At 41.6% G+C, this 12,607-nt stretch overlaps 1 protein-coding gene across 1 annotated transcript in view; it reads right to left on the minus strand.

Moving 5' to 3' along the window:
• LOC307122484 (NACHT, LRR and PYD domains-containing protein 3-like) overlaps positions 1-12,607 on the minus strand; it is a gene marked incomplete at both ends in the record, with an annotated part of 71,837 nt that overhangs the window by 31,070 nt on the left and 28,160 nt on the right. The window contains 2 exons of the mRNA XM_079846463.1: positions 6,464-6,637; positions 6,747-6,920. Of these exons, the coding sequence (XP_079702589.1) occupies positions 6,464-6,637; positions 6,747-6,920 (348 nt within the window). The remainder of the gene's footprint in view (positions 1-6,463; positions 6,638-6,746; positions 6,921-12,607) is intronic.

A 12,607-nucleotide genomic window follows, 5' to 3' on the forward strand; every position in this document is an offset into this window, starting at 1 on the left:
TTCTCAGCCGCTCAGAAGCAGACTGAGGCTATAAAACATATCCTGCCCTGGCGGTTAGCTGCTGCCTCCACCCCACCGCCGGCACAGGTGCCTCAGTCTGCTCGCCGCCGAGGACGCCCTCCCGCGGTTCCCTCTACCTATGCGCCACCCATGCAGCAGCCTCCACCCGGGAAAAAACGCCAGGCCAAGCCGCGCTCCTGACTCGGACAGCTCAGGGATGGGCAGTTCTTTCCAGGAGATGGCAGCAGGGCCACCCCCGGGTCCCGCCACTCGCATCCCTCTCTGTCGCCAGCCTCCTCTCAGAGCAGACCCCAGTGGAACGCACGTCCTTCCCTGGTCTCCTCTGTTAGGACGCAGCCGTTAACCGTGCCCCCACACCGGGACACCCAACAGCCTCCCATGTCTGGGCCGGTAACGCTGCCTCGCTGCCCCACCCTGGGTATGTCTGTGGTCCGAATGACCCCGCTGGTGCAGTTCCTGGGAGCCTGGCTTCAGCTTCCGGGACTGTCCCGCTGGGTCGCGAAGACTATCAGACTTGGCTACGCGATTCAGTTCGCGCAGGCTCCTCCCCGCTTCAGGGGAGTCCGCCATACCATGGTCGGGGCCAACGCCCCCGTCATGCGTGCGGAGGTTGCCACCCTGCTGGCGAAGGGTGCGATCGAGCCTGTCCCTCCGGCCGAGATGAAGTCAAATATCACCTCCGACTGTTTAATGACCAGCTAGAGTGTGAACAGAGGACCTTTTTAGATGGCCCTTTCTGAGCTTCAATCAGATGCTAATCAGCCAGGACAGTTCCCTCACCCGAGGAACTCAGCCGGACGAGATGAACTTTCCCTTCCAAGACGCTCCCTTCCCAAACACCTTTAAAACTCCCGCGGACCAACGAAGCTCCGGAAGAACCAAACGGAGAGAGCGCTTCAGCGCACGAACACTCTGAGAAACGCCAACGCACGCATCTTGCTTTACACAACACCAAGAAACCATGCAAGTATCAATTCTACCTAAATTTAGATGCGTTTTAAGATTGTACCCCTGTTTAAGGTGATATGGTTCTTGCTGGCTCTAGTGGTTATGTCTGGAAAAGGTGTCGGATCGGACACGATCAAACCCTTCTTCCTTTCCCTTCTCCTCTTCCCTCCTCCTCATCCTTTCCCTTCTCCTCTTCCCACTATTCTGTAAATACATGTATTCTTTATTTAGTCATATGTAATCGTAGTATTAATCTTTATTAAAACCATGATATCCACGTTTTGATTGTCATTGTTTTGCTCACAGAACACGAGTCCCTTTAATGTCAGATCTAAGCTACAAGCTCTTATAAGCATCGTTGAATGCTTTAATTAATACCATAACTCGGAAAGTTTGTCCTTTGTGGCCAGAGGGATAAACTTCCCGAAAATTGGGTAGGAAGAATAGACCTAGTGAGTGGATAAAGAATTACAGCTCGTTCTTTAAACGGAACGGAGAGGAATTTTGAATCAGCTCCATAGAGGTTATTCTGTGATTATTTAATATAGATATATCTGTAGTTAATTACAATAAATTGTTGTTAACTATATATATATATATATATATATATATATATATATATATATATATATATATATATATATATATATATATATATATATATATATATGATATATTGCATAAATACCGAGGTTAGGTATTCCCATTTTGGGTGATTTTGGAGATTTGTGATTAGATTATAACCCATTATGATTAATCATAAATCCCTAAATATTAATACCCATAATTCCCTATTGAGCTAATTTTTAATTTAAATATATATGTAACCCTAAGACCCTACAGGGCTATCTCTGTCCCCTCGCGTCTTCACAAAGATTGTCGAGGCAGCCCTTGCACCTCTCCGGCAGCACGGGGTTCGCATAATCAACTACCTCGACGACTGGCTCATACTGGGCCACTCTCGAGCGTTGGTGTGCGAACACAGAGATCTAGTGCTCCAACACTCCAGCCCGTCGGGGCCCCGTCTGGGCCTTCGGGTCAACTGGGAGAAGAGCAAACTCTGCCCAGTGCAGAGGATCTCTTTTCTCGCTATGGACATCGACTCGGTCACCATGTACGCGCAGCTTTCGGGGGCGCGCGCGCGCAGTCTCTGCTGACTTGCCTCCGTCAAATCGAGAGCAAGAGTGCGGTTCCACTGAAACTGTTTCAGAGGCTCCTGGGGCATATGGCATCTGCAGCCGTGGTGACGCCGCTCGGATTGCTTCATATGAGACCGCTTCAGCATTGGCTTCGCGATCGAGTCCTGAGATGGGCATGGCAGTCTGGCACGCTCCGGGTCCAAATAACCCGGGCCTGCCTCCAGACATACACCCCGTGGTCGAACCTCAGTTTTCTACGGGCCGGTGTGCCCTTAGAACGAGTTTCCAGACATGTTGTATCGACTGATGCCTCTGCCACGGGTTGGGGTGCCATGTGCAATGGACAAGCAGCCGCGGGCTCCTGGACAGGACCCCTGCGCCTTCTGCATGTCAATTGCCTCGAGTTGCTGGCAGTACGGTTCGCCCTGCACTGCTTCTGAGCGTTGTTGAAGGGTCAACATGTACTGGTCAGAACAGACAACACGGCCATTGTAGCGTACATCAACCACCAGGGCGGTCTAAGCTCCCGCCGTATGTCTCAACTCGCCCCCCATCTCGTTTTATGGAGTCAGAAGCGCCTGAGGTCCCTTCGTGCTGTCCATATTCCGGGAGTTCTGAACCGTGCAGCCGATGAGCTCTCACGGCTTCAGCCACTTCCGGGAGAATGGAGACTCCGTCCCCAGATGGTCCAGCTGATTTGGGAACAGTTCGGCGACGCACAGATAGATCTGTTTGCCTCCCACGACTCTTCCCATTGCAGCCTGTTCTATTCCCTGACCGAGGGCACGGATGCACTGGCGCACAGCTGGCCGCGGGGCCTATGCAAATATGCGTTCCCCCCAGTGAGCCTTCTCGCACAGCTCTTGTGCAAGATCAGGGAGGACAAGGAGCAGGTCCTTTTGGTCGCCCCGTACTGGCACGGCCGGACCTGGTTCCCCGAACTCTTACTCCTTGCGACAGCCCCTCCCTGGCCTATTCCTCTGAGACGCGACCTCCTTACTCAGAGACGGGGCACCCTTTTGCACCCGAGTCCCAACCTCTGGAACCTCCACGTGTGGCTTCTGGACGGGACGCGGCAGGTTTGAGTTCCCTACCACCTACAGTGGTGGCGACCATCACTTCCGCTAGGGCAGAGTCCACTCAGCATGCCTATACGTTGAAGTGGAACCTCTTCGTCACCTGGTGTTCTTCCCGCCAAGAAGACCCCTGGAAATGCTCGATCGGGTCCATGCTCTCGTTCCTCCAAGAAGGGTTGGAGCGAAGGCTGTCTCCATCCACCCTTAAAGTTTACGTGCCGCAATATCTGCCCACCACGACCTCTTGGGGGACAAAAAGGTAAGTCAGCACGACCTGGTCATTCAGTTCCTCAGGGGAGCGAGGAGACTAAATCCGCCTCGTTCTCCCCTCGTACCCTCTTGGGACCTCTCAGTAGTCTTAGATGCTCTGCAGAGGTCCCCCTTTGAGGGTGCTTTCACACTTGGTTCGATTGCCTGGACTGAACCCGAGTTCGATTGCTCCCCCCTCCCTGTGCCCCTGCTGGACTGTGTTCATATTATATTATTTGGTTCCGAACCGGGCGGTGGTGAACCTGCAAGCGCTGCCTTTGGAGGAGGCAGACCCAGCCTTGGCACTGCTCTGTCCAGTACGCACTCTCTGCGCTTACGTAGATAGGATGCAGTGTTTCAGGACCTCAGACCAGCTCTTTGTATGTTATGGTGGAGAGAGCGGAAGGGAAGAGCTCTCTCAAAGCAAAGGCTGCCTCACTGGATAGTGGACACCATTGTTTTGGCTTACCAGCAGCAAGGTCGACCATGTCCCCTTGGGGTTAGGGCCCACTCCACCCGGAGTGTGGCCTCCTCTTGGGCTCTAGCGCATGGCACCTTGCTAACAGACATCTGCAGAGCTGCAGGCTGGGCGACACCTAACACATTCGCCAGATTCTACAATCTCCGAGTGGAGCCAGTGTCCGACTATGTACTCGCCTCTACTAGTGGCCTGTAATGGACCAGGCTCAGGTGTCTTCGCTTGCTCGCCATTTCACTCCACGGACTGGATACGTGCGATTTCTCCTCAGGTAAGCTTCCCCGAAAGCCCTGAGTTCCTCCTGCAATCTCTTAAGCTGACACCAGTTCAGTCTGCCCTCTCTCGAGCCCAGACCCTCGTGTTCAGCCAGGTGCCCCGTGTGCATGGTTCCCCTCCGGCGACCCCAACACGAGTATTTCCACCGTAAGCCTCCTCTGTGAGCAGGTGTCTTTCCCTTGGCAAGTGCCTGCCACCGCTGGGGTTAAAAATCCACCTTCGGCTGGTACCCCAGAGTTTTCCATATGCAGCCCTTAGCGGGTCATATGTGTATTTTCTAAGTCCTCCCTACGGGTAGGCATCTTGGCATTTCCTCACTGGAATATGCTTCCCAGTGTACCTTGGTATTCCTGTGTTAAGTGGGAGTCCTTCGTCCGTACTAGTCTTACGACAGGGCACTCGCACTTACGCAGGGCACTGGAAGACAGCTGAGTGGCGTGATTATATTGGGACCCCCATTCGTTAGTCACTAACGTTACGTCGTAGTGACTGAACGAAAGGGAACGTCTCGGTTACGGATGTAACCCTCATTCCCTGAGGAGGGAACGGAGATGTAACGTCCCTTTACCACATCCGCTGTGTTGCTTGCTGGAACGGGAGTTCAGTCTTGGCTCCTCAGCAGGTAACGTAATGCGATATTGCCACCTACTTCCTATTTATACCCATGCTGTGGGGCGGAGTTATGGCATTGGCACTGCCATTGGGCGTTTTCTAAGATCTCGAAGATTATAGGCTTCTAAGCGAAACCCCCATTCGTTAGTCACTAATGTTACGTCTCCGTTCCCTCCTCAGGGCACGAGGGTTACATCCGTAACCGAAACGTTTTTTATCATTCAGGCAAGTGTTATACATCATTATGATCTGTTAAGTTTCTATTTTTTTGTGTACAGTCACAATAAATACAAAGTGTTTAGCTTTTTGCAAAATAAAGAAAACAAACATGATGTGTGATCTGCAGCCTCTCTCAAAGACATTAATTCAGATAGTCTTCAGAAAAGGACCTCTAGCTTAGTGAATACTTGTCTCACAAACATGAGATATATGTCTAAAGAAACACTGAAATGTCAGGTTTTTAAACAACGTAAACCAAATCGAAAACAAATATGCTGTGTTTATGTAATCTGGTTGAAAAGTGATAGATGTCAATCTTTTGCCAGCCACTTCATTATCCGCTAATGCAACCACGCCCACGGAGCACAAGCTCTTTCAGATTCAAATACTGACGATCCAGAATCGACGCCAACACATCAATTCATACAAACACATCTAGTGAAGCGCTGTAACGTTACTTCAGCTGCATCGTTTTGACACGCATTGAGCCATAATTCTCCTCATGAAAAGCTGTTCATTTCTTAAAGCAAGGGCTGATTATAAGGTAGGCTTTATTCTGTTAAGTTTATTCTGTTAGCAACTGTGAATATTAAATGCACAAAGACCGTTTAAATATGAATCCTGCTGCATGTCATACATGCAACACTGTTTAGACAAGATTTATTTGGCCTGTTTTGGACAGATTATAATGTGTTTATTGTAAAAGAGCCTAGTGTCACAGCAGTAAAGCTTTTATTCACAAATGTCTGCTCAGATGCTATAAATATAGTACCAGTCAAACTTATTTTTCTTCATATTGATGTTTATATATTATAGCCTAATGTAATTTTTTTATTTAATATCAAAGTTTGTTTTATCGAGTTAATATCGAGTTTTGTTTTGTAGAAAGTAAATTTTTTTGTTTTGTAGAAAGTGAATTACTTTCTTTAAAGTTCTTTAAATTTCGTTTTGTATAAATTTTATCTTAATTTTAATTATTTATTATTTATTTTTTTAGCATTAGACGACTTTCAAAAACATAAAAAAATAGTACAAAAAATTTAGAAAAAATGCTCTTCTTAGTAATTTGTGTCTTGTTTCTAGTCTAAATATTTAAACATTCTTAAATCAAGATGCATTTACTAGATAAGTACAATTTTCAACTAAATAAGAAGAGCATTTTTTGCAGTGTAGTCAAATCTTTTGATAATTTTAAATATAATAGGCCTTTGTTGACTACATTCTAAATAAATGATTCTGGAGTTTTGTTTTATAGAAAGTAATTTTTTTTTGAGAAAGTGAATTGATTTCTTTACAGTGAATTTCGTTTTGTATAAATTGTATCTTAATTTTAATTATTTATTTATTATTGGCTTTGTGGAGAAAAACTTACAAATTTTAAATCAGTGTATTGTTTTATGTAAATGTAGGCTCAATGATTCTCACATCAGTAATTGAACTCAAACCTTAGTATCTTCAGCTGACAGTTTGGACTCTTCATTCCATCAGAAAGAATCTTCACTCCTAAATCCTTAAGATCATTGTTACTCAGGTCCAGCTCTCTCAGGACAGAGTTTGAGGATTGTAGAACTGAAGACAAACTCTCACAACACTGAGCAGTCAGATGACATGTGGGAAATCTGAAGAAGAAAAACAAGGTAATTGAATATAGAATAAATCTTAACAGTGTGATTGTTTTTAAATAATTAACTTATTGCAAAAAAAAAAAAAAAGTATTTGAACTCAAACCTTAGTATCTCCAGCTGACAGTTTGGACTCTTCATTCCATCAGAAATAAGCTTCACTCCCGAATCCTGAAGATCATTGTTACTCAGGTCCAGCTCTTTCAGGACAGAGTTTGAGGATTGTAGAGCTGAAGACAAACTCTCACAACACTGAGCAGTGAGATTACAACTACGTAGTCTGTGTTGAGAACAAAACAAACAGCAATAGTAATTCTTATTAGGTACCATTTACAATCAGGAGCTTGAAAGAATTTTCTGACTGTGTTGATGTGAGCAAAGCTAAAACAAATTTTTTCAATTGTATCATCACACAGATTACATGTATTAATTCTTCTGAACAGTCTAGGCCAGGGGTAGGCAAGTTTTGTTCTAGAGAGCCACTGTCCTGCAGTGTTTAGTTCCAACCCTACTCAAACACAACTGAACAAGCTCATCAAGGTCTTCAGAATTACTCACAGTAAATTCCCCCATTTTTGAGTATTTTCTGAAAACGACATACCCTAATAAAAATGTCTGCCGCTCTTAAACCTTATGGTCTATATTTATGGAGTCAAAATAATGCCACATATATTTGCAAAAGAATAAAGTATTGCAAAAGAAAATACAGATTTGCAAACAAAAATAAAGAATTGCAAAATAAAAATAAAATAGATTTTATTTGCAACGCTCCTTTTATTCTGCGTTTCATTCAAATGTGAGTTTGCGATACTGTTTCCCCTTTGCGCTTCACTTTTCTGTGTGTTTCACTTCATGGCACTGTTTTGATATGGGGGGTGGAGCCAATAAACTGGAGCGTTCAGCAGACATGGTCACGCCTCCCTCTGAATTACATCATCTGCTCGAGACGCAGATCAGCACAGATGAAGGCACCATGGCTGAGAGTCATGCGGGTGGATCGTTTCTTTGTACTCACACTTTTACTAGCATTAAAACAGGCATGGTTTAACTTTGTTACTAAATGTGTATTAAAAGCGTTTCCTTTAGTTAGATATCATGTTAAAGTGGTGTTTATTATTAGCCGTGGACTACTGGCTAACGCAAACTGTGAAAATAGCCAGCATCTGCTGTTTATTGATAGACATTCAACATTACAGTATAATTGAAAGCTATCAATTTCAACATTAATTAGGCTATAAAAAAAATAATGCTTTAATTTAAATGAACTTAAAGGGGTCATGAACTGGCTTTATTTTTATTTCTCTTTTTAAATATACCATGGATATGACACCTTCTTATTCTCAAACTGGTGCTGGAAACCTTATTTATTCAAAGGAGCAATTGATTTCTCACTGCTCAATGGGACGCGCCAGTATTGTGCATCCAATACCGTAGGAACTGAGGCGTAAATTCCGGGGATGTAGAGCAATGTGAATTGCCCTACTGGGAAAAAATCTCTTTTATGCTATTGTGAGAGAGCCACCCCCCTGCCACCACTGGGAAAATCTGAACATAACTTGATACTGCCCCAGTATAAACCACTTGTGAGAAGACAACCCATAACCACACATTAATTTAGGAAATGGTCACCTGAGGCAGACGATGCCCTGAGGGACTTTGAGTGTACTGAGTGGACAGTGATGCAGGAACCTTATGGCTAATCATCTACAGCTGAACACCTCTAAGACCAAAGAGATGGTGGTGGACTTTTGGAGGCTCAGACTTCACCTTCCAACTGATCTCTGTAGAGGGGGTCGATGTTGAGGTTGTGAGGACCTATAAATATCTGGGTGCTTGATGATAAGTTGGACTCGTCTGAAAGTGTTAAATCCCACTACAGGAAGGGGCAGAGTTGATTATTTTTCTTGAGAAGGCTGGCGTCTTTTAACATCTGTCAGAGACCGCTGCTGAACACTACGCAATACATTTTTTACTCATTTCAGACTGCTCTTATGAGAATACTCGACAAAGCTGGCATTTTGCGATGTCTATTCACACGATACTGGTGGGCGTCTTTCTGAAATTATATTTGCTCGCATTCATTAATATTCCCTTGTGTGTACTTATATAAGTATCATTAAAAATATTAGGATGTAAGTTATTAACTAATTAAGAAAAATATTAGAAGAAAGATATTTTAATTAATTAAATGGTCATTAATGGACCATAATTATTGCACAAATAGTAGGCCTATTTAATACCAAAAGATCTCCTCAAAATATTAAATAAATATTATTAAACTAAAATATAGAACATTTATTTAATTGAAAAATAGTTAAGGTGTATGGTCACATTTGACCATCAATGAGTATAAGTGTTAGTAAGGACCAATTAATAAGGAATACCTGAAGGCTAAAAACAAGAAAATCATTAAAATTAATGTTAACAATGTTGCATCTCCATCACTGCATGAAAACACTGAAATCCGGCACTATCCGGGCATGGTATACTCCTGTGTAATTTGATGTTTACCGGATGTATGTGGGAAAAAGCGGATCAGAGTAACACGGAACAGTATATTTCCAGAAAAACCCGGAAACCTCACGTATGCGGACGTATACAGGAATCCGTGAAATTTCACGGACATATACAGCTGAAACACTGCTGGGTGTGCTAGGACTGAAGACTGTTAGGTGTGAAGAAGACCTTTCATATGTTAATGACTGACACTAGTGCTGGCTGTTCTCAGAGAGAGGGGGGGCAGGGGAGGACTTCAGGATTGAGAATTATCTCTGGTCTACTGTAGGACACAGCAAACAAGCTTTTTGCACAGAAAAAAGAATTCTTAAGGCCCTGAAACACTAAACTGAACTAGCAATGACTAAAGCCGACTGTGGGGTTGGTTCACATTGTCTGGGTCTGAGCCAAACCATCAGAATGGTGTGTCAGGGCCTTAAAACCACTGCATGAAAAGAGTCTCTTAATCAAATATTTTTTATATGGTAGCAGTACAAAATAAAAACCCTGTCTGAACATATACGTTCACAAAAAAATCTGAATAGGTAATGAAATAAACAAAGAAATGTAATGGAATTAACAAAGGATAATTAACCAAACATTTTAGACTATCCCCAAACAATTTTTGCAAAGTTTTACAAATTGTAGGCAATAATAGAATTAAATAAAAAGGAGATGAAATGTGGAAAATGAAAAAGTTTGTTTTAAAAACACCAAAAACTGATATGCTCAAAATAAAAATATGGAATAAAAAGAGCAGGGATTCACTTGCTCAAGAAACACAGCAACACAAGCAGATCTTTCAGCTCTGCAACTGTTCACAAAAAGTGTCACTCCAAGATTCTTAACTTTAACACGCTGCAAAAGAGGGGCGTTTTGAGGTTTGAAATCCACCACTCACAATAGATGTAGGTGCAACCAATAAGGTTACCAATAAAAATAAGGCAACCAATAAAAATAATCCTAATTTTACAGAAAAAAACTTTTACAGTATTTTCTTGTAATTTTGAATTATGTTTAAAACGATGTAAAATTACAAACAATATCTAAATAAACAACTTGACTGTTATTTTAAGGATTATATCATTAATGACAAATTACAGTAATTCTCATTTTTTTATACAGGAACATCACTGTATTATTTTTCTGTTTTCATAAATAACAAATTCATGCAAAATTACAAACAATATCTGTAAATTAACAACTGTAATACAATATTTAGCTTATTATATTAAAGGTTTATGTTTATGTCCATACTAACAATTTAACATTATTCTTTGTCATTTTAAAGTAAATCTTATTAGTTTTATATTTACACTGTAAAAATAAAAACCTAAAAAAACAGCAGCTACAGCTGCAAAACAAAAACCGTAAAATTAAAGTCAAATATCTTAAGTCAAATAAAGTTAAAAAACTTCACAGAAATTTACATTAAATGTTTTAGAGAAAACACTATTAGTTTACAGATTTTTCCTTATTTAAATTAAGATATTTTACTTTAATTTTCTGTTTTACAGTGAAGGTGTATTTTTACATTCAAACTGGTTTTACATTCAATTCTGGATACAAATATAACAAACTATATAGCAAACTAAATATCAAACAATAATTGTTTTTAAAGAGTACAAATCTGCACTGCTCTCCAGTTTGAAACTTCCAGGCCTCTGCCCACACCACAAAACACCATTTGACCAATTAATTAAATATAACAGCAAATAAAACTAAATATACACATTTTCTAACTGTGGTTTAAAACAATTTTTTTCTTTATTTGCAAGGCTATGCTCTCTTTCCGTGTTCTTTTGAGCGTGATTGGTCAATCTGAACGTCATCCAGAAATCTGGCCAATGACAGTGCGCGCCTTCAGTTTGAATTATACACCCGTTGTCGTTGGAGTTGCTGCTCGTGGCTCGCGGGGACGGGACGCGATCGCGGCTTCTAATCTTCACGTCGGTCTATTAATGGCATTGCATGGACCATTTAAACCTGTTAAAATCTTATTTTGGACGAATTTTGATTGTGGGATGTCGACTGAGAACGAAAAAACATGAATACGAACAGACTAAGTTTCCAATGGCGGACAGCAGACGGCAGAAGGTAACGTAAATCCCTTTATATTGTTTCTACTGCTCATCAAGATATAACTTTAGTGCATTAAAGTCATATGCTAATCGTGATTAACTTACATATTCTGTTTCTGTGTTTTGTTGTGTTGTAATATTGTTAAGATAGGACTGGGTGTTATGGCGATCTGATGATACTGACTATTGTTAGTGATTTTGCTGTAAACTCTAACATTACCTTTTTATATTGCGGAATGGGAATATAGCGTATATAACGCAGCACTGACTGTACTAAAACTTTTTGACATTTTGACAAGGAAACATGCATGAATGTAGAATAATGAACAGGACATGCATGTGTTAAAATAAGCCTCTCTCAGACAGCATGCGATCCCGAAATCAATTATTATGTGAGGTATTCACTTGATTTAAACAGTCAGTTATGTCTTAAGTAAAGTCAAACAGTTCAAGTTAACGTGGGGAAACCCGGATGCGTGTCATTCTGTGCATCCGTTCTTAAAGGGGCTGCAGCTTTGTCATCATTTTAATAAAACAAAAGAATAGAGAAGACCTTCTGCTTCTTTAAGAATTAAGTGATATTAATTAATTGAATATCATACAGTGAAGACTTTTAAAGCAGTATTATTCTGTAGCATTTTAATAAAATATCCATCAAAATAAATATTTTGTGATATCGTTATTGTAAAATAAAATTTCTCATGTATGTATAATTATATGGTCATAATGCCCATCCCTACTGTCAGCTAGTTTTAAGATCAAGCTTGTCATAAAATGTAACAGAGCTTTGGAATGAGTAATCCGAAAACACTGTCATGTACACTTGTTCAACAGAGAGGACAGGAAAACACCATACTTGGACTCTGAAGAATTATAGGCAAACCAGGATTTTGGATCTACTGTAAAGTTTTTGTATGGGCCTGGTGAGTATGTTTTGCAAGTCCATGTCCGTAAGTTGATAATTAATATTAATGTTTTATCAAACAAATTAATATTCATTTGTGTGTGTGCATGTTTCTTCCCCCCTCATGATCCAGAAGTTTTGGATCCATGATCCTGAAGAACTTTTACAGATGTTGACCCTGAATGTGTAAAAGGTAATCTTAAATATGTTGTCATTATTTTAATGTTCTCTGTTTTTTTCTGTAATGTAGACGCATGCATTTTCTGTGAAGTTGCTTTGAAACAATATCAGGGTTTTTCCTACATTGAGAATTTTTTGCCGGCCGCCAAAACAAATTTTTGTCCCGCCAAAGCCTTATTTGATGAGTTATTGTGATTTATGAGTGATGTAGAACAGATGAGTGCTGCACTTGAGTTAACTGAGTGACAGAGAGAACGACCAGTGAGCTCCTACCCCGCTCGCACGCTCTCTGTCTTCAAAATAAGC

This window comes from Gobio gobio (genome assembly GCF_949357685.1).
Source record: "Gobio gobio genome assembly, contig: scaffold_108, whole genome shotgun sequence".
Lineage (NCBI taxonomy): Eukaryota > Metazoa > Chordata > Actinopteri > Cypriniformes > Gobionidae > Gobio > Gobio gobio.